This window comes from Natator depressus, chromosome 9 (genome assembly GCF_965152275.1).
Source record: "Natator depressus isolate rNatDep1 chromosome 9, rNatDep2.hap1, whole genome shotgun sequence".
Lineage (NCBI taxonomy): Eukaryota > Metazoa > Chordata > Testudines > Cheloniidae > Natator > Natator depressus.
Window position 1 is genome coordinate 18,110,661 of NC_134242.1, and position 23,363 is coordinate 18,134,023.

Consider the following 23,363-nt stretch of genomic DNA (forward strand, 5'->3'; position numbering starts at 1 on the left):
CATAGTTAACCAGCAAAATCTTCCAAGTATGGATGCAGTTATACCGCATAGGGTCTTATATCAGCATAGCTATGTAGGTAAAAAAAAAAAAAAATCACACCCCTAACCCACATAACATTACCATTATAACTTTTCAAAGTAGGCAAGTCCTAAATCTGTCCTATCCTCACTTTCTTGATGGTGACCATTCATTTTCCCCCTGCCCCACTGATATCTTCCAAAGTTCATTCTGTTCAAAATATAGTGGCTTATCCCCCGACTGAACATGGAACATGTTCCAAGCCTCAGAAATCTCCAGGGTCCATTTTTCTGTCCACTTCAGAATGCAGCGCAAAATCTACTCCCTGGTCTTCAAAAGTCTTTGTGCATTAAGGGACTTGTCTATGCTTAAAACTTTTACCAGAATAGCTATGTTGGTTAGGGATATGTTTTGTTTTGCTTGTTTTACTGACATGGCTATACCAGTATAAGTGCTGGTATGGACACAGTTTAATTACTATACTGTGTCCATACTAGGAAGGCTTTGCTGGTTAGTTAGTTTTAGCCCTGAAAATAGCCCTAGGTTGGAGGAAGGGCATGCCTATCCCCCTTTCTTTTCTCCTCCTACATGCCTGAATCCACTCAGGTCACGCAGGGGCTGAGGAGAGTGGAGTGGAGTAGATCTCCATCTCTCCTGGTCACTCATCCACAAGTTCAGGGGAGCGAGGGAGCTTACTAGTTCCAGCAAACTCCTCTTTTGTGGTTAAGCATTCCTGGGCATGCACAGCTGTTTTAGCCCTGAAAATAGCCCTGTCTGACAAATGATGTAGTTGTCAGAGCTGGAGTTTTAGGCTTGCTATGGGGGATACGGGTTACATACTTCAATATTAAAAGTTGTTAAAACTGCTTAAAATGTATTCAGATATCTGTTTTCATTCTCCTTCATGTTCTGATCAACGTCTTTATAATTTTCCTGCTAACGCACATTTGAATGTTTCAATTTAATTTCTCTAGAAATGTACGAGAGCTGAAGTTGGAGAAAGTACAGTTAGAACTAGAAAACAAGGAGATGGAGAAAAAACTACAGCAACTACAATCTAATATGAGCAGAGAAAAAGAAGAGAGGAGGGAGTAGGTGAAATTTCTTTGGAATTTTTAACTGTAAAATCAAGGAATCCCAATGAGATGCGTGTTCTTTTGAAAAATCACTTGTTAACCCATCTAAAGACTAGCATTTTTGGTAGTGTTCTGCACTATTCCCTCTGAGCTGTTTCCTTTCCCTGCTTTTTTTTCTTTGTTTACCCTATTCTGTCTTTTATCTCCTCTTTTCTTTTCCTCTCCACAGCCTCCCGCTGTCCTGTGATAAGCATGTTTTTTCGCTTGGTGGGTATCTTTTTTTTTCAGTTTCTCCTGTGAGATTGGTTGATTTACCTCTGATGTCACAATCATTTCTATTTCTCCTCCCCAGTGGAATATGATATTAGAATTGCCAGCCAGTTTCCTCCCCCCCACCCCCTGACATTCTCTTTTTTTTTCCCCAGTGAAATTGTAAAGTTGGAGTTAAATCAGCCAATCAGTACCCTGTATCTCCTAGTGTATTTCACTTTGTCACTGTTTCAGTGAGTTAAATGCATGTACATAACATCACAAAAGGACTAGAACATTGTAATAGTTTTATATATGATGGAAAGAACCCATTTAGGAAGGGACCATTGTCTGGTGAAACGAGCCGAGCCGTAGACAAATCTTGGCTCTGCTAGTGACTCACTGTGTGACATTACCAAATAACTGTAACCTCTGTGTCTGCTTCCCTATCTGTAAAATGTGGATAATATTTATTTTTGTGCGTCACAGAGGTGTTATAAGGATAAATTCATTAATGTTTGTACAGTACTTTAAAAGGTATATAATGCTATTTGAGCACTAAGTGCCATTAATTGCATTGGATCATAGTAATTCATTTCTAAATTCCTTTTTCTCAGAGCAATTAAAGCTGGGTTCTAGTTGCCTTTATGCGTTGACAAAATCTCAATAAATAGCTAAAACCTTTAAAATACGTTTGTTCTTTAGCTTCCAGTTTAGTTTTCAGTGATTTTATGCCATCTCTTCTTTGCTAAAAAAAAATGTAGTGGTTTTGAAGGTGCAAGACTAATGTTGAGACTGAGACCACCAGCTTGGCTGCTCCTCAAAACTAATCAGTTCAAGATAGGCTATCGTAGAGGTGCTGCTACTGTTCTTAATTTTTTAATTTATGTAGCACTGATCGTGTACTAAACGCTTTTCAGGCAAAAACAAAGACACAGGATCTTATTTACATTTATTCCTACTTAAAGAGAGAGGAGGTAGAGGACAGAAGGGATGGGGAGAAAGCAAGAGAAGTAGACGACTGAGAATTGACATTAGGCACACACGTTAGTTCCACAATTTTTAAAATTCTAATCTCTCTTTCACTTTGTCTTACTCCATCTCTCTCTCTCTCTCTCTCTCTCTCTCTCTCTGAGCGAGGGCTAGGATTTATGGATCTTGTGGAAGAAGCATGTTTTGAGAGAAGAGAGTATAGAATCATAGTAGACTAGATCCAGGAGCTCATCCAGGCTTAGGAGCTGCATGAAAGAAGGCAAGGAGATGGATAGTAAAGAAGCACTGAGTTGTGTGTCTTGGTTGAGGTGAAAGAGAGCTAAAAGACAAGGCAAACAGTACTAAATTGTGCAGGACCTTGAAGGTAACAACAAGCATAAATCTGCTGTGGAAATTGGCGTGGGAGACAATGATGGGATTTTAAAAGCTGATGGATATTGTCAAAGCAACTGTCTGGGTAGATAGTTTTCACAGTGGAATGATATCTACTTCTGGGGGCATGTCATTAAAGCAAACTACTTGTAAACATCCAAGAAACTAATGTAATGTGCAGGTTTATATGTGACAGTAAAAAAAATACTTAGTTTGGTAAATTATCCAACAAGAGTTACTTTGTCAGTCTTTCAGGTTTGCAATCTTGACATGAAAGCAATCAAAATTAAAGGGGAGTTATGTTTCAGGAATCAGTGCTTCTACAGAGATGATTTTTTCCCTCATTTTTCTGGTATCCTGTTTGTTGCTATTAACTACAAATCTGCATATAGGGAAAATGATTCATCCACCCCAATTTACAGGAGAAATATGCTTAGTAATTAAGTTTAGGGTACTGTTTTTTTCCTAGACGATCAAGTGGCTATCGTTGGCAATCTGGACAGGCAGGACCATTGGGCATTCAACCTCAAGTGTGGTCACAAAATAAAGAAAATGTTAAGGTACAAAAATTTCATTGGATTTTCAGATAGTCTCATAAGATACAAGATTTAGAAGAGGTTTTTGTGGGTTATAGTCAGGCATTCACTATTTTGGTGTAATGCAACTGAATTAATAAGACAGTTTTAAATATTGTATTAAGATGAGAAATGGAATATTTTAGAAGTAAATTGCAAAGGTATTTGTTTTTCTGCACAGAGCATATACTATCCTACTGAGCTAGAGGAAGATTCAGTTCTGGAGTGCAGTATTTGAAATAATTGTTTGGTGTTATGTTGTCTTACATAAATTAGGTTGGTTAAGGGGTAAGGTTGTGCTACTTGTACAAGAACAGATTCAGTGCTCACTGCAGTCATTTGGGAATCTTCCCATTAGTTTCAGTGGGCATTAGATAAGACCCAAGTACAGATCTGTTTGAATGATCAAACTGTAGTATGCTGTATTAGCTAAATTTGTCATATTTACTGTCCAAAGTATTTTTTGTGTGTGCGTGTAGAAAACTTTTACCAGGAAACATTTTCAGACTTTTCTTCTATAAAAAAATTTGTAATCAATTTTCTTTAGGGAGATACTAACACTTAGCTTAAGGGGAAATTCAAGATAAACAGGTATATTCTGCAAAGTGAAATGTACATACAAAACAACGACATTAAAAGAATGTTATGGTTGCAAAGTCAAGCACTCAGAAGTTAAGGAACACTGGAATTAAGGTTGCCTGTGAAATCTTAATTTAGTCTTCTTGTTCTCTTGTGCACTTGCATTATGATAGTCTTTTTAATTAAAATAATCGCCTATCCTTTTTACCACAGGATCCATTCAGTGTCTTGTTCTCCCCTACCCCTAGGCTGCTTTTTGGAATCTACTCCCTCTGCTACTTGCCCTCAGCCTGGCTCTTGTTATGTCTACATTCAAATCAGTTTGCTTTCTCCTCCATGCTGCCTGGGTGCCAGCAAAGCGGGCATTATTGAGAGCACAGAAGAGATATTGTCCTTGTTCTCAGTTCTGATGTCCAGTGCTACAGCAATTGCAGGCAAAATCCTGCTCAGTCCCTGCATCCCTGGGTTGGAGCATGCCAAGTGCAGACAGAATCTTTACGAATTTCAGCTGAAAGCTCTGGCAAGTCTCTATAAAACATGTGCACATTCAGATTTTTCCAAGGTTTATAACTTAGGCATTTTTTTCTCAAGAGCAGTAAAAGACATATCCCTGGTACTAAAAACAATACCCATGCCAAATATCAAGTCCATTCTCCAAAGTATGCAGTGTGCTAGAGCTTCTCAAGAAAATGGTTGAGAAATTTTTTTTTTAACACAGGCAAAATAATGTATTTTTCCCTAATCTCCTTCACAGAAATGGTTGAACTATTTTTGGTGAAACCTTACAAAAATATTCAGCCTGCTTGGGAAATTTCAGTCCAAACAATTTGTTTGGCAAACTTATAAGCAGTTGAAAACATATTCTTATAATGGGAATAATTGGGGAACCTTAATTGTAGCCAGTGCTACTAGCGCCACCTACAACATACATTCCTGAGTGTCACAGCTCTTGGAAAATAGATTCACGTTTTTGTTAGCTAAGGATTTTGGCCTTGTGGTATTAATTGACACATGCTTGCACTGCATGTGATTCAAGAGCTACCTACTGAGTCAAACAATTTATGTGTATGATCTCTGTTAAAAATATTGGTTCTGATGGCAAAATCAGTTTTCTTTGCTCACAGTCTCAACTAGTATGAAGAATCCTAAAAGGATACCCAAGTCTAAACGGTCTAAATTCAGCTTAGAAGTAAAGATATGCTTCCTAATTCCTTCAGCTCAAATTGATTTATCGAGAGATGCATACAAATTGGGCTGAATAATGCATAAAGAGGGAGTTTCTCACTATGTTTGTTCAGGAAGCCAAGCTATATACCTCATCCTGAACTGCAAGCTTTACTTAATAGAGCTCATTAGAAACTTTATATAATAAAATTCATATAAGTCCAGAAAGAGACATTTACAACCTTAGACCAAGTAGTGGCATTTGTTATTTGAAGGCGTTGAAGGAGCAGCTGTTTGTTATGAGGGTGTTTTTAGTTAACATACTCAATTTCAATAACATTACCTACTCATGTATGAGTAAGAGAGGGTGAGATTGAAAAGGTTTTCTTTAACCCCCTCCCCTTTTTTTCTCTCCTTTTTGAGGCAAGTTGCTCAATAACAGCTGCTGATACTTCAAACTCCGGCTGAAGCTGTCAGTTCTGGTAAAGACACATAGGGCAACAATTTCAAAAAGGCAATAGTGTAACATGCACAAGGGGTGGAAAGTGTGGGTGCACTGTAGACTTCTCTATGTTTGAAAGGGAAAATGCAGGAGAATTTTTTGAAAGTGATCAATTATTGCCCTAGAAAATGGGGGTCTAGTCGCAGAAGGCTGTTGCAGAAGGAGATGTGTAGAGCTCTTTACAGCTGCTTGTACCCTGCACAATAGACTGTGTGAATGGCATTTAAATAAAATTTAGGCAATATGAGATGGTGTGGGGCAGTTGGAACAGAGGCCTCAGCCCCGGGCAGCAAGGTCCGGTTACTGGAGGTTCCCTAGCTGTCTTGGATTGTGAATTGCTGGTTAGCCTTACACAGGAACATAAGACTGGAAGGGACCTCCTGGGCCATCAAGTCCAATCCCCGGCTATTACAGGCAACCCCATCATATAAACCTATTCATAAACTTAACAAGTTAGTTTTAAAACTAGTTAGGTTGTTTGGTACGCTACTGTTGAAAGGCTGTTCTACAACCTCGCACCTCTGATGATTAGAAACATTCTTTTAATTTCCAGTCTAAATGTATTCATGGCCAGTTTATACCCGTTTGTTCTCATACTAATGTTGGCCTGCAGCATTAATAGATATTCTCTATTCTCCATCCCTCGTGTTCACCATGCCTCCCCCCGCCCCCATGTATTTATATAGAGCAGTTGTATCCCTCTCAGCCTCCATTTTGCTAGGATAAAGCCAATATCTCTTAGTCTCCTCTCATAAATTAGGCTCTATATTCCCCAATCATCCCAGTTTCCCATCTCTATATCTGTTCCAGTCTGAATTAATCTTTGCTACACATGGGTTTTGTACACGAAATTGTATACAGAACTTCAGAAGAGGTCTTACTAGTGCTTTGTACAATGGCATCGATATTTTCCTATCTTTACTGGAAATACCTTGCCTGATACATTCTAGGATTGCATTTGCCTTTTTCAGTCACATCACATTGGTAGATCATGTCATGCTGGGGTAACAAAGACCATGCTTTTTATGAAAACCCGGTAAAATTCATGATTTTTGTCACAGAAATCATGAATATGACAAACATTGCTTATTTGTATCTTTTAAAATGAAAACATCATTTTTTAGAAAATCATTAGTCAAATATATATTTTTTTGTCATTAACTTAGCATTTTAACATGCATACTTCAGTGGCTATATTTTGTATTTATATTTATTGATAATTCTTTTACTTTTTTCTGTATATACATGTATAAATGTTTCTCTATAGGTTTCTTCAGGAAAAGTGAAGTTGAAGATACTCAAAGAACAGATTCATGGTAAAGTGATGTTTGTATTCACCAAGTAAAATAAAATATTATTATATGTTAATATTTTATGTGTTCCTTAGAGGTTGTTAATTAAATAGTTTGGAAGATACTTTTCATAGTTTAGAAAAAAAGAACCTTTACTGTTTATAGTTACCACCACTAAGAAGCCTACAATTAAAATTAATAGCCTTACTAAATTTTATTTTCCTATGTGCTGCATGATGATATTTTTTTCTTAAGAACATTTAAATAGTTGTATTGAAGACATTAACATACTGAATTTTAAGGGGGTTCAAAAGAAGTATATGGAACCAAAATATCCACTCCCATCAGTCGGAATACACGCTTAATGTCTTATAAAATATTGATCTCTTTTTTTGCCTTCCATTGTATTTTTCCAGAGCCAATGAAACAGCCATTTATACATAAAATGGCAAATGTTGCAATCCCTGAAAAACCTAAAATGAAGGGGAAGGCATGTGGACAGTGTGAGGCCAAAAATGCTTTACTGGTGAGTAGATGGCAGCAAAAGTATTAATATTTGAGTATATAAAGCTAGCCAATGGGCTTTGGATTGGATTAATTTAAAATAATCCTCTTTTAAAATGTCTAATTATGACCAAATTAATATGAGGCGTGTATACATTAATTAGTGGAACACCCTAAAAAAATCTAATTTTATTTCCTCAAGTTTTATTTGTAACATTTTGGAAAATATGAATGAGGGAAAATATCCTCAGCAGTAACTGTATATCATGAACCCATTTTTGCTATTGTTACTTTTTGTTCAAGAAAAGGAGTACTTGTGGCACCTTAGAGACTAACCAATTTATTTGAGCATAAGCTTTCGTGAGCTACAGCTCACTTCATCGGATGCATGAAGTGAGCTGTAGCTCACAAAAGCTTATGCTCAAATAAATTTTAGTCTCTAAGGTGCCACAAGTACTCCTTTTCTTTTTGCGAATACAGACTAACACGGCTCCTCCAAAACCTGTCTTTTTGTTCAAGGTATGCTTAGAATGTGGGGAAGATTACTGTGGTAGTTGCTTTGCCAGAGTCCACCAGAAGGGGGCACTGAAGCTCCACAGAATGATTCCTTTGCAGGTAGGGACTTTTTTTGGATAATCTTGTATTTATAATAAAAATTGTCTCTGTAAATAGTTCCAAACTTAATTGTTTAAAGAATTGCATTTCTTAAACGTTTTCATTCATCAGAAGCCTTTTTTTTGTCACACAAGGACATATTTTCTGCATTTATTTGTAGCAGATGCATTTATTATTACATCTTTAATACACGTTTCAATTTCAGTCATCAGTAGGTTAGAGATTATTTTGTTTTATAATAAGGTCATCAACTTTTTTTAATACCCCACAATCTTTATTTATACCAAACTGTGTTTCTGAGGCCCTGATCCTAGAAACACTGATGCATGTGAATAGTATTTATACTTCATAAGTAAGCAATAGGGCTAAATTTTAAGATCAGTTGGGTTAAAAATAAGCTGAGTTTTGTTCCATGCAGTGTGTTTTTATTACAATTTATAAAAAGTGGTGTTTTTAAATTTTACCTGAGAAAAATGAACATATTTTAATTAAAAGGAGCTTTAGTGTTTGTACAGAAACTTCCTGTAAAACGCAGCAAATGTATATTATACTGATTCTAATGTTGGAAAAAATGTACAGTTTTTACTCTGTGCACTAATGGGTTTTATAGTCTTTTGATTTCTCATGGGAAAAAATATGACTAAAATAACTGTCATGCCACAAGGTTCTAAAAAGCAGCCGGCAGGTTGTTAGTTGAAGAGACTTTGCATACATAAACCTCCACAGACTGAGGGAGGGGTGGTTTTATGCTACACGGCCTATAAATCTGTCACTCAAATAGTAGAGAATTCCCATATACAATTAGCTCTTGTCTGTCAAATGAACAGTCCCATATTGGTGAAAATGATAGTGATATAATTGGAAAGATTTATTTTTTTCAGAACAACAAATAATTTAACAATGGTGAAATCTGAAGAGTGTAATGTTCTTTGTAAAGTAGTATAGTTCGTTGCCATTTGGGCCTGAGTTAACAGCATTAAAAAAATCATCTGTAAAGTACAGCTTTATTTGTACTATGTATTCTTTTGATGTATCGATAACATTTCAATGACCACTGTAGTAAGGATTTCTGCATAAAATTATAATAACACACTTATTTAAAACTGCTTTACTTCTCATTCATCACATTTTGCTATATTGCATAAGTTGATCATGGTAATAACTTTTGTCCAATTTTTAGATCCCCTGTTTCTTCCATTTTACACATCAAACAGTATTTGATTTTTGTTAAATGAGGTGGTGTTTTTATGCAGTTCAATTTGTAGAAATTATATAAAATTATCCTATTTTTCATTTTGTTTCGTTGATACATTAATTATGGTTGCACTGTTTTATGGGCTGTTGTAATGAACCAAAGAGAAAACAAGTCAGGAGTTCTGTATGTAGAAGTGTTTAGACTTTCTTCCGTGGAGAGAAACAAAATTACTTTAAGATAAATATGAAAATTATTGTAAATATAGGGAATATGTATAACAGCATGTTGACTGAATCTTAGGAAACTTAAATATTTCCTTTCCATTTAATTTGTGTTTATTACCAAGACAAACTGTATTTTTGGACAATGACAATGTTTGATTGTCAAGATGTGCCCTGTGACAATCTTATGGTACTTTCTCTCACTGAAATTTATTTGCAGATGTCAGACCTTTTCCCCCCAAAAGTATAATCTTTTTAGTAATGCTATAAATTATCAAAGTTGTTGCTCTGATTAATGTGTTCTTGTCAGAACGATGCATGCTCATAGGGTATTATTTGAAAGATTACATTAAGAGGAAAAAATTAAGAGAGTTACAGGATGACCCAGCACATTGAGGGATGATAGTCAGTAGTGTAGAAAAGCAGGTAGTAAATCATCTTCTTGGACCCCTGTTACTAGCCCACCTTATACAGCAAGATATATGTGTTCTGTCAGCTATTTTGGCTGGATTTAAAAGCATTTTCTCCACATTGAACAGTCACAAACAGTGATTTATCAAATCTATTTGATCTATCAGTTCTCACAATTTGTACATTCAGAACATAAGGTTGGAGTATTAATAATAATAACTTGCAGTCTCATTCATAGATCTCAAAATGCTTTATAAAGGAGGACAAATTGTTATTTTTATTTATAAATGGGGAAGTTGAGACACACCAAGATTAAGGTTTTATACCAGATCATACAGTGAATCAGGGGCAGATTGTCCTGGTCTTCAGGGGTGCAGTCCAGACCAGTTGAGGGGTTGTGACACCATTTGCCATGCAACCGTAGGTGCCTTACAATGCTTTGTTTCTGTAGCTTCCAGCCTGGGATGTTCACAACCAACCTACAAGCATGCTGGTCAAACCCTGAAGTGGTTGTGTGGTAGACAGACCTGGTTCAGCAGCTCTGAGCTCAGCAGCCTGTATAGTCCGAGAGCCCCACTCTCGCTTCCACCAGCCTGAGTTACTTCCCGCAAGGTGACCCAAACATACTCCCAGTCCTGAATTTCCCCATACCTGTGTGCTCTGCAATGTCCAGCCACCTGCTGGGCAGTTCAGAGAAATGATGTTTTTTTGTTCCTCTAAAGACACACAAGCACGTCACAGCTTATTAACTTAACTGGGATAATGCACAATTCTGCTTAAACACAGCACTGAGTTTTCTCATAGTAAAAATAAACCAAATTATTAATGTTAGGATTTAGGTTAAGTGGTGCCGCATAAAAGAAATAAAGTTAGAAAGGGTTACTAGCAAACAGAAGTGAAAACACACATCTACAAATCTAAAACTTAATCTAGCAAGGTACAGGATTTGTTCAAGATGTTTTTTCTTACCTATATTCATTTCCCAGAGACAGAGATTCCCTCCCCCACCCTTGGTTGAAGGACACATCTTTCTCAGCTTGCAAGAGCTCTGTTCCCTTGTCTGCCTGATGATGGATCCCAAATATGGTTTCTGCCTTTGCTTATATCTTCCAAACTTCAGTGACTTTGTTTCAGGAAGCAGGATGACTTCATGCTGTTCTTCCCTTCCTGTGGAGTCCCCACTTCCTTGCTGATTTCTATGTAAATTTGGCTTCCATTGTTTCTGGTTGCAACTTGTTTAATTTAATTGGTAGATAGCTAACTTTTCTCTTATCTCTGAGGAAACCTGTTTCTCCATGTTTGGCCATAGACTTTAAAGTATAATATCATTCAGTATCCATATTTCCTCATATTGTATTAATACATACATTTCACAATGCTATTAATCACCAGTGTCTCATTAGCTTCGTACACTTTGATAATATAGTAATATTGTGTGTAATCAGTTGGTTCAGTTGCTTATCTCTTGACCTTCAGTCCCCCTGTCTGTATAGACCAGTAAACCTTTGCAATGTATTCTTTGAAAAGTAAAACCCAGACTTAGTTTTTCTATCCTCCTGGGGCATAGAAGCCATGCTACCTTCTCCCCCACTTGTTAGCTTGATATTTTTGTTTACCTGGTATGTGAATATGGACCTTCATGGTCTTTGCCTGAAGACAGGGCTGGTCAGAGAATCAAGTAAACATTCCTTTTTCTAAGGAAGACTGTGCTTAAACACATTTTAAGAATATAATTGTAACACTCCTTCTTCTTCAAATAGTGATCCGCTATAGGTGCACTTGCATCCCTGTGCAGCTGATTAGAGAACTTGGGATAGCAGTATTTGTTTGGCCTGCACATGCACTGTCCCTTCTTCATGCTCTGCCATGAGGCTAACCAGCGTGTGCATTCAGCCCCACCCTCAGTTTCTTCTCAACCACTCCTGGCTATAGATGGAGGTATTAGCAGTCCGTTCATCGGATCGTTAACTCTGTTGTTCAAAATTAAATAGTTACTAATCTTTTTATATTTGTTTTTGTTTTTAAAAACCCCAAAACTTTATCTACTACTTTCCCTTTCTCCAGGGTATGCCTAATTCACTGGGGTTTAAGAGATGCCTTTCATGTAAAGAGGCCTTCCCTGTAATGGACGGACATTCTTATAGTGTCCGTTGCCTCGGGGAAAACCCAGAAGTGTGGTTTTTGTCAGCAACTGAAGCCAACTTGAAAAGACAGGGAGCTCAGATTTAAACTCCTTCTAATGGAGGCAGCTCTCCAACCTCCTTCAGACCCATGCCAAGATTTACCCAAATGGGAGTCTTCACAGGAGCCCTCCAAATCCAAAGGTGGTGAACTAAAACTATGAGACACTCACATAAGGCTTCAAAAAAAGAGAGCTGTGAATCCCCAGAATGAGCCCAAACCAGCTGGAAAAGATCCCTGGCATGTTCGGTATCGTCAGTACCAATGGCACTGGAGCTGGCCAGACGGTACTGTCTCAGCAGGATGCATTGACATGCCTAAAAATCCGATGGGCACAGGCACTGAAGCTATGGTATTGACTGGCAGAGATAAAGACAGAGACCATGCTTAGGGGAAGAATCCTCTGTATGGGCAACGCCTCGGTACCATCAATGGTATGTCAAACAATGCTGGCGCATTTAGCCTGGCATACATTGCTGACCTGGTCAGTACTGTTGTCTCCGCACCAGCAGCCATCACTGGTACTGACCTCCCCAGCAACACAGGAGTTCAGATGCTTCAAAGACTTTACAATATCTAATGTACCTGAGTCTCCGCTGCTCGGTACTGAGTCTACCCCGAACTCAGGAGTCACCACCAGCACTATGCTATGCACCACCATTGTCCAGTGGAGAGTCTGATAGCGAGTAGGAGGAGGTTGTTTCCCATCGCTCCTTTCATGCACCCTATAGTGCCCATTACCAGTCTGGGCCTTCACAGCTGTACAGTCCATCGGGCCCTCAACCACCCTGATATGGACAACTATGGTGCCAGCCACCGGGACCCTTCCTGCCATCCCAATAGGACCCGTGAGAGGCATATAGACATTATGCCTACAGGGCATCTAGCGTGGCCCATTACAAATTAACGAAGTGCCTTCCACTAGCCTCTGCATCTAGAGCAGTGGTTCCCAAACTTGGTTCGCAGCTTGTTCAGGGTTAGCCCTTGGTGGGCCCAGAGACACTTTGTTTACCTGAGTGTCTGCAGGTATGGCTGCTTGCAGCTCCCAGTGGTGGTGGTTCACTCTTCCCGGCGAATGGGAGTTGCGGGAAGCAGTGTGAGCTGGGCCACCGCTTCCCGCAGCTCCCATTGGCTGCGAATGGCAAACCATGGCCACTGGCAGTTGTGAGTGGCCGTACCTGCAGATGCTCCAGGAAAACAAAGCATCTTGTGGCCCACCAGGGGCTTACTCCAAACAAGCCGCGAACCAAGTTTGGGAACCACTGATCTAGAGCCACTGAACCTCCAGAAGAGATGAGGGAGAAACAGGAGGTGGACCTCGATGAAGAGGTCACACTTCTGACCAACATTTTGTCCCCTTCACCAGATGAGGCAGTGATGCCCCCTCTGCTGTCTCTTTCAAGACTTAGCTAAGAGGGTGGCAGATACTCTGCAATTACCTCTAGAGGAGGTAAAAGAATCACAACATAAACTGATAGACATTTTACACTCCTTTTCTTCATCGAGAGTAGCCCTCCCCATCAATGAGGCTCTCTTGGATCCAGCCAACTTTATGGCAGGCCCCTGCATCCTTCGTGCCAACCTACAATTCCGCATAGCGAATTATCAAGCACTAACAGCAAAATACGACTACTTTGATTATTCCAAATTCAATTTATTTATCAGTTTCTAGAATCTTACAGAGATCAGTTCAGGGCCATTATCTATGAAGGACAACTGGTGACCAAGATGGCACTCCAGTCAGTGCTCAACATGACTGATACCGATCCATCTCCACAGCAGTAGTGATGCAAGGAGCCTCTTCGCTACATTTATCTGGCTTCCCCAAGGAATTACAGACAACTGTGGAGGACCTTCCCTTCGAAGGCACCAAATTGTTTGCGGAAAAGATCCCTCCACAAACTCAAAGATTCCAGGGCTATCCTTCAGTCATTGGGGATTTATGCATCTGGACAGAAGAGTAAATGCAGTTCTTATCCCTCTCTTAAATCACATATCAATCTCAATGCTTTTATGAACTACAAAAGAGAGAGTCCAGATTCGCAAAGCGCAAACCATTGGACCCTCAACCTTCGTCTTTCCAACCATCCACTTCAAAATATCAATTCTGATGGATTAGACTGGGCGCCAACAGATCACTCACTTCAGAGCTACCTGATGCTGACCAACCTTTTGCATCCCTTTGGATAATGCCTTGTTCTGTTCCACTGCACCTGGGAATGGGATAACATTTGACAAATGAGTGCTAGAAATCATCTGTAATGGGTATCCCATTCATTTCACCTCCCTGCCCACCCCCCTTTCCTCCACAACACCTTTCGCATCCCTCTCCAGGGACGCTTCTCATGAGAGTTTATTGTGACAACAGATAGATCACCTCCTCTGTGTAGAAGCCATAAAACCAGTACCTCAGCAAGTATGAAGGAAAGGTTTTTACTCTCGCTACTTCCCCATATCAAGAAAAGTGGGGTTGGAGACCCATAGTGGACCTCGGAGCTCTCAACAAGTTTGTCAAGGCTCAAAAATTCAAGATGGTCACTCTAGCAGTGATTATTCCAGCTGTGGAACAGGGAGACTGATTTTCGGCCCTCGAGCTTCAGGATGCTTATTTCTATATTTCCATATTACTTTCCCACAGACAGTTCCTCAGATTTATCCTAGGACAGTACCACTACCAATACAGAGTACTCCCCTTCAGGCTATCATTGGCACCCAGAGTATTCTCCAAGGTCCTCTCAGTAATGGCATCTCACCTTTGTTCCCAGGGGATCATGATCTACCCCATTTGGACATCTACCTCCTCAGGGCTCATTCCTTCAAAGCCCTACAGGTTACCCATGTGACTGTGGACTTATTCAGAAGCCTGGGCCTACAAATCAATGTCCAAAAATCGACATTAACCCCAGTACAAAGATTAGAGTTCACAAGAGCTGGTCTCAACTCTCTTCGAGTGAGAATGCTCCTCCCACAACATAGATTTCTCAATCTGTCCACAGAGACAGTGCAGACCAGCCCTCAAATATTAGCCAAACACTGCCTTCAACTTCTGGGGCACATGACTGTGGGCACGTTTGTGATAGCTCAGGCCAGATTACATATGAGGTGTCTCCAGTTGTGGTTCAGCTCAGTGTACAGGTCGAACAGAGACAGTCTAAAAAACCCCCCTATTGTTACCCACCAAGGTCAAACAATCCTTGAACTGGTAGAAGTACCCAGCGTACGTGGGGATTCCGTTTGCACAGCCCTCTCCGTCACTACTCCTCATCGCCAATGCATCCCTCTTAGGATGGGGAGCACATCTCAACAACTTCACGAACAAGGCAAATGGTTACCCATGGAGGCATGTTCATATCGACTTCCTCAAATTCAGAGCAGTGAGGAACACGTGCTCGTTTCCTTCCGCTGATCAGAGGTGTACACACAAGGATCCTTATAGATAACATAGCATTCATTTACTACACAAATTGTCATGGGCATGCCAGATAGCCTTTCCTTTGTGCAGAAGCACTAAAGCTTCCCGTAGCCCCCATTGGCTGGGCACAGCAAACCGCAGCCACTGGGAGCCGCGATCGGCCGAACCTGCGGACGCGGCAGGTAAACAAACCGGCCCGGCCCACCAGGAGCTTTCCCTGCACAAGCGGCATCCCAAGTTTGGGAAACGCTGCCCTAGAGTATATATTGGCTCTCAAGAAATCAGGATTATCCCTTAGTTCACTCAAAATTCACATGCTGGCCATAGCAGCCTTCCCTCAACAAATAGAGATTCAGTGCTCTCACTCCCCACTACACAGTGATTCCTCAAGGATGTAGTAAACCTTTTTCTCCAATCCAGATGTCTTCCCCCTACACCAACCCCCCCAGTCATGGGACCTAAACTTAGTACTAAAAAACCTGACTAGGCCACCCTTTGAACATATGGCCATCTGTTCACTCACAACACTGTCCATGAAGACAGCATTCCTGGTGGTGATCACCTCAGTGAAGAGAATTGGGGAGGTAGTGGCATTAATGGCACACCCTGTCATACAGTATACTTTCCGGACAAGGTTACTCTAACTGCACCCGAAGATCATCCTCAATGTGGCTTAGTCTGTTCACATAAACCAACTGATTCACCTCCTGGCCTTTTACCCTGTTATCACAGTGAGGGTATACTGCACACACTAGACATTAGGAGACTTTGGCCCTTTACCTGGACAGGATGAAGGCTTTAGGAAATCTAAGCTTTTCTTATCCATTATGAAAACGTCTAAAGCTGCAGCAGTATTGGCTCAGAGACTCTCCAAATGGGTCTTGAACTGTATCAAACACTGCTATCAGGTTCACAGCATGCACTCCATGAGGTCGTTTTCCTCCTCTGTTGCCTTCCTCAAGAACGTCCTTATCTTGAAAATGTTCAGGGCTGAAACCTGGGCGTCTGAGTATACCTTTGCAGAACACTATGTGATTACCGGGGACTCTGCCTCCGATGCTATCTTCGGCTTTACGGTATTGTCATCCAAAGACTTGACTCCGAAGCTCTGGCCCTGCAATGGGGCTACTGCTTGGAGTTGCCTACAGTGGAGCATCCAGAGGGATGTTACTCAAAGAAAAAGAGAGAGTTATTCACCTTTTGCAGTAACAATGGTTCTTTGAGATGTGTGTCCCTATGGGTGCTCCGTATCCCACCCTCCTCCCCTCTACTTCGGAGTTCTTGTCTAGGACTCTGTGGTAGAGAAGGAACTGAGTGGAGGTTCGCCCGCACATGCTGGTTAGCCTCGTGGCAGGGCATGAATAGGGGACAGTGTGTGTGCGGGCCAAATGGACACTCCTATCAAAGTTCTCTGATCAGTAGCTCAATGACGCAAGTGCACCTACAGTGGAGCACTCATAGGGACACATCTCGAAGAACTGTTGTTACTGCACAAGGTACGTAACTTCCTCTTAATAACTTCTTGTATACGCCACATACGTACATCATGCAAGAATGTTAATATCAGTGAGTTTTATTAGTTTTCCAATGATATCTTACATGACACTTTTTATATACAGATTATAACCATAGTGAGTTGGGGTACACTGAATTGGTTAAGCCAGCTGAAACTGGGAAGCTCTTAAGGTCACATCTCCCCCCGTACAAAGCTGCCAGAGGGCTAGCAGCTGGCGACCTGGAGGTAGCAGGTCAGAACCCTCTGTCCTGAACAGGGCATATGCCATCATATTTTCTTTTCCCTTTATATAGCAGAAACTAGGGCTGTCAAGGGATTTAAAAAAAAATAATCATGATTAATTGCGCTGTTAAACATTAATAGAATACTATTGATATAAATATTTTGGATGTTTTCCACATTTTTCAAATATATTGATTTCAGTTACAGCACAGAATACAAAGTGTACAGTGCTCACTTTATATTTATTTTTTATTATAAGTGTTTACATTGTAAAAAATTTTTTACAGTATTTTTTTTTTTACAAAATTTTTTTTTAGTATTTTTCAGTTCACTTTTACAAGTACTGTAGTGCAGTCTCTTTATTATGAAAGGTGAGCTTACAAATGTTGAATTAAGTACAAAAAATAACCACATTCAAAAATAAAACAACGTAAAACTTTAGCGCCTACAAGTCCACTCAGTCCTACTTCTTGTTCCACCAATCACTCAGACAAACAAGTTTGTTTACATTTGCAGGAGATAATACTTCCCACTTCTTGTTTTACAGTGTCACCTGAAAGTGAGAACAGGTGTTTGCATGGCACTGATGTAGCTGGCGTTGCAAAATATTTGTGCCAGATGCGCTAAAGATTCATATGCCCCTTGATGCTTTGACCACTATTCCAGAGAACATGCTTCCATGCTGATGGTGCTCATTAAAAAAATAATGCATTAATTAAATTTGTGACTGAACTCCTTGGGGGAGAATTGTATTGGATCTGAACAGTCAAAGTGAGAAACACTTATGTGGCCTCAACAGGGACTGCCCTTCTAGACTGCTCAGAGCTCCTGGTACTAGGACTCCAAATCCCCATAATGATTGATCTCTGGAAGCAAATACCTAAACAGTTATAGATAGTAACTTTGCCTTTTAGTATATACTCTGGCAAACATCTAGCAAAGCATGTGAACAGATGTATTGCAAGAGGGCGAGGAAGAAAGAATCTTCGTGTCAGCCGTGTAGACAAAGGAAAAGTACAGCACAAAATGGGAAATGCAAGGCAGTGAGAATTAAGCTAACGACATAAAACGATGTTTGCTAAATTCTGGGAAAGTGTTAGCTAATCTACAAAGCCTAACACTGAATGTATTGATATGTGCTAGAGCATCTATGTAGTGTGCCTCTAAGGCTTCGGAAAACAAGTAAGTAGCTGTACATCCAGTCTCAACTGTTCAGCATGTATGAGATGGCAGGAATACGTTTATTTTTAATGTGATAAAGGAGAAAATTGAAAATCCAACTGTGGCCTTAGTTGCTGCTTTTACAGTCCTAGGCCTTAATGGGGTTCAGGAAAGTCCTTGGCAATCAAGATACATTACATTTGAGGAATGGAAGTAGGTTGGATCTGCTGCTATCATCTTTATGACATTATGTTATCTGGAATGCTTTCACATTAAAATAACTTTCTGACATTTGTGCCAAAATAATTGAGTTTCTGTTAGTCCAAAAGATTGACATCCTGCCATCATCCTAAATATTTAAGTGCTATTGATCTTCATGTTTTAAAAATACATTTAGAAAGCCCAGTGAAACAGTTTTTGTGAGGGGGTGGGAAGGAAATATTCATATAGACACATTCTGAATAATACTTGAACCCTGATTTTAAAAATCGGTGGCAGTGTCAAAATTTTCTTTTGAAAGGAAGGGACAGATCCTCAGCTGTTGTAAATTGTCAGAGCCTCACTGAAGTAGTTAATTTATACCACCTGCGGATCTGCCCTGAAGTTAGTATAAAAACAAGTATCATAATAAAAATGCTCATTTTTAATTGTTTTCTTTTTAAATAGATGATTGGAGGTGGTTTTTTATCTTCTTAGTATGATGACAGTTTGCAGTAGATTCTATAGGTTGAGATTGTGACAGTAAAACCTGTGAATATGACCCATTTTTATCATTTTCCAGATCATTTTATGCATTTAAGATACAATTCTTATTAATTCAAAATTCAACAAATTGGTGTGGAAACAGCCAGTTACATATCATACCAAGTTTACAAAGGATCATGGATGGGATTTTTGAAAGCACAAGTTCCACTGAAAGTTGATGGGACTTGTACTCTGAAATCACTTCAGTATTTTTCAAAATCCTACCCCCTAATTGGAATGTTTCACCATAATCTTATCTTGTTTAGTTAGCAAGGCAGAGGAAACTCAGAGAGCATCTAAAATCACTTGCTAGGAACTATAATAATATAGGAAACAGTCCAGTACGTTTATCCGAGTATTCTCTTTGAAATCAGTTAAATAGAATTAATTCCAAAACAAATGAGCAAAATGCCAAATCAAGAGAGTAATGCTGTGTAAAATGTATAGATAGAACTCTAGGTGGCAGTTTTACAAATATTTGTGATAGACATATATAAATGTGTTATAGTACCATTTAGAGCCACAAACAATACAGTCAGTTGCTTCACTTGCTTCCACATGCTACTATCTCTTGAGCAGGGAATATTAGTCTTGCTGAGTTTCACCTGAATGCTGTGGTCAAAAATCAAATAGAAAGTGACTAGAGAGCACCAAATTCATTTTCTTTGGCCTTATACTTTACCTCTGGAGGGAAGCAAGTGAGCATAAAATGCCTTAAGGAACCCTGCCAAGAGGAAATGCAATTATGTAGAGAAGGTCTCCTGCTTCTCTCTAAATATGTGGCTTCTGGTCTCCAAGTATTTTAGCGATCTTTTGCCGACGTGGATTGTTGCCAGTAGTTGTGGGGAATCAGAACTAGGGGACACAACAAAGTAGTATATTTCCCCTGGGAAAATGTATCCCCCACCATATCATGCTGAGAATTATGGGATAAGAATCTGAATAGAATATATGCAGTCAAAATGGCAAAAAGCGAATGTAGCTTGAAGCAACATTAACTCTTCTTGCATACTTGTTGGAAGGTTGTAGAATATGGTATGGGAGGTGCAAGCCAGTGACAGCAAGGATACTAGATCAACTGTATTGTCATAGGTAGATGGGGCTAGAGGGAGTTCCCTGGAGTGGATGAAGTCACAGAGCCAAAGTGATTGGGCCTAGGTTTACAGTGGATCTCTGTGTTCTTCAGCTTTTTCTGGCCACACTTCCTGTGTGCATTCTTGCTTGTCCTGAGACCCAAGGAGTATTCTTATTAGCTTTTTCTTCTATGCATATTTTTACATAGGAGGGAAACACAGGGACCTTTGTGGCGTCATACATATTTCTACTTAGCACTCTATGTCCACTGTATTTTCTAGATCCCAGATGTGGCTCTGAAACAAAATATTTCCACAGGACAAATGGAGAGAGGAGATTTGCATTCTTTTTTCTATTCTCTTTGGTTTTACCTTTTCTCATTTAGGTAATTGTTCAAGTATGGGCAATTAGAACCTCATAAGATCAGGAACAGTCAGCATGGATTCACCAAGGGAAGGTCATGCCTGACTAATCTAATCGCCTTTTATGATGAGATTACTGGTTCTGTGGATGAAGGGAAAGCAGTGGATGTATTGTTTCTTGACTTTAGCAAAGCTTTTGACACGGTCTCCCACAGTATTCTTGTCAGCAAGTTAAAGAAGTATGGGCTGGATGAATGCACTATAAGGTGGGTAGAAAGCTGGCTAGATTGTCAGGCTCAACGGGTAGTGATAAATGGCTCCATGTCTAGTTGGCAGCCGGTGTCAAGTGGAGTGCCCCAGGGGTCGGTCCTGGGGCCGGTTTTGTTCAATATCTTCATAAATGATCTGGAGGATGGTGTGGATTGCACTCTCAGCAAATTTGCAGATGATACTAAACTGGGAGGAGTGGTAGATACGCTGGAGGGGAGGGATAGGATACAGAAGGACCTAGACAAATTGGAGGATTGGGCCAAAAGAAATCTGATGAGGTTCAATACGGATAAGTGCAGGGTCCTGCACTTAGGATGGAAGAATCCAATGCACCGCTACAGACTAGGGACCGAATGGCTAGGCAGCAGTTCTGCGGAAAAGGACTTAGGGGTGACAGTGGACGAGAAGCTGGATATGAGTCAACAGTGTGCCCTTGTTGCCAAGAAGGCCAATGGCATTTTGGGATGTATAAGTAGGGGCATAGCCAGCAGATCGAGGGATGTGATCGTTCCCCTCTATTCGACACTGGTGAGGCCTCATCTGGAGTACTGTGTCCAGTTTTGGGCCCCACACTACAAGAAGGATGTGGATAAATTGGAGAGAGTCCAGCGAAGGGCAACAAAAATGATTAGGGGTCTAGAGCACATGACTTATGAGGAGAGGCTGAGGGAGCTGGGATTGTTTAGTCTGCAGAAGAGAAGAATGAGGGGGGATTTGATAGCTGCTTTCAACTACCTGAAAGGGGGTTCCAAAGAGGATGGCTCTAGACTGTTCTCAATGGTAGCAGATGACAGAACGAGGAGTAATGGTCTCAAGTTGCAATGGGGGAGGTTTAGATTGGATATTAGGAAAAACTTTTTCACTAAGAGGGTGGTGAAACACTGGAATGCGTTACCTAGGGAGGTGGTAGAATCTCCTTCCTTAGAGGTTTTTAAGGTCAGGCTTGACAAAGCCCTGGCTGGGATGATTTAACTGGGAATTGGTCCTGCTTCGAGCAGGGGGTTGGACTAGATGACCTTCTGGGGTCCCTTCCAACCCTGATATTCTATGATTCTATGATTCTAAGATGAAATTTATGGAGCAGTTTGCTTTATACTAACGTAAGTTGCAGAGGAATAAAAGAAAGTGGCAATGGAATAGAGAGACCAGGTGGGTGAGGTAATATCTTTTATTGGACCAGATTCTGTTGGAGAAAGCTTGAGTCTTTCATCAACAGAAGTTGGTTCAATAAAAGATAATATTTCACCCACCTGGTATCTCTAATATTCTAGGACCAACACAGCTACAACAACAATGCAAACAACAATGTGATTAAAATTGTTGTTGTCATCTAAGAACTACTTCCAGCCTTTGACCTGGTACTTCCAGCCTTTGTTTGGAATTTCTTTGAGCTACTTAAATCAGCTTCATCTCTTACGGGTCTCTCCAGCTGCAGTTTTAAAGAAGACAAAATCTAACCAATATCTGATTGACCTTCCTTAGTTACAAATTTTATAGCATGTTGATTATAAAGTTCTTTTAACAAATGACATGCACTTGTAGATTATCTCCCATATTCATTAAATCTTACATTCCTGTCTGATCTGAATATTTGGTTTGATTCAGATTGTTGAAGATAGGATATGATCAGTCCACCATCATTCTGTGTTCTGCTCTGTTTCTTTGTTTCTGCCTCTGTAATTTGAGCATTGTTTAGTGGAAAGTGTGTGTGTTTATTTTGAATTAATCTGGTGATCTGTATTGTTTGTAGGCAAAAACCCGTGTATCAGTTGGAAAATTAGAAGCTACCCATCAGTTCATGAAATACTTTAATCCTGATGAATCCAAAGAGAATCATGAGCAGAAGAAAGTAAATAGCAAGAATCAATTCATGTCAGACATTTCTTCATCTCTGCTAATGTCAACAGGCAATGCTGAGGTAGGCTGAGGAATTTCTGTGAGCTGTGTGTGTTCCTGTAAAACAACAGAAAATTCAATTTTTACACTCATAATTCCTTAAAGTGTATTGGCCCTGTGATTTCTGGTGCCACAAATTGCCAAAAGTCAGATCAGGCTATCCATTTGATCCACCCCTCTGATCCATGTCTGTGCATGTGGTCCGCATGAGATGCAGGACCTCAGATTTCTACTGCTTTGCTTGTAATTAAACAAGCCCTGATTCCATTGGACTTTTGGCAGATTACATCTATAGCATTAGAATTAACTATTTTCTTTTAATAGTAAACTATTTTATACTTATCACTAATATATGAATGGCCTTAATAGTACTACTTAATAGTAGTGATAATTTAGAAATTGCTTTCATTCCTAGTTGAATTTAGTATGCGTGTGGCCTGTGATATACCAGTGTCAGGCTGGATGATCTGGTGGTCCCTTCTGGCCTTAAACTCTATGGCTATAAGTCTGCATGCCTTCATGCATTTGTTTAGTAGTCTGGCTTAGAGCTCTGTTGATGGAGCATCTCAATTCAATCTGGCTAAAAGGAGCGATTTCCGAAAATAGCCTTGAATTATGTTGATCACAGTTTAACCCAAATGTAGTGCATAAGAAAGGGGACCACATCAAAGAACTGAATCCCTTCAGCAGTTAAGATGTGAAACCATTAATCCTTTGTCATCAGGTATTTGTGTGTGTGTGGTGGGGAAGACAGTTGC

At 39.9% G+C, this 23,363-nt stretch overlaps 1 protein-coding gene across 11 annotated transcripts in view; it reads left to right on the forward strand.

Annotated features, from left to right (window-relative positions):
* Window positions 1-23,363, forward strand: part of ZBBX (zinc finger B-box domain containing) — a 48,663-nt gene that overhangs the window by 5,377 nt on the left and 19,923 nt on the right. For all 11 annotated transcript variants that reach the window (XM_074963621.1, XM_074963626.1, XM_074963617.1 and 8 more), the window contains 6 exons: window positions 994-1,110; window positions 3,179-3,269; window positions 6,797-6,845; window positions 7,238-7,347; window positions 7,845-7,940; window positions 22,460-22,627. In XM_074963621.1, coding sequence (XP_074819722.1) covers window positions 994-1,110; window positions 3,179-3,269; window positions 6,797-6,845; window positions 7,238-7,347; window positions 7,845-7,940; window positions 22,460-22,627 — 631 coding nt within the window. The remainder of the gene's footprint in view (window positions 1-993; window positions 1,111-3,178; window positions 3,270-6,796; window positions 6,846-7,237; window positions 7,348-7,844; window positions 7,941-22,459; window positions 22,628-23,363) is intronic.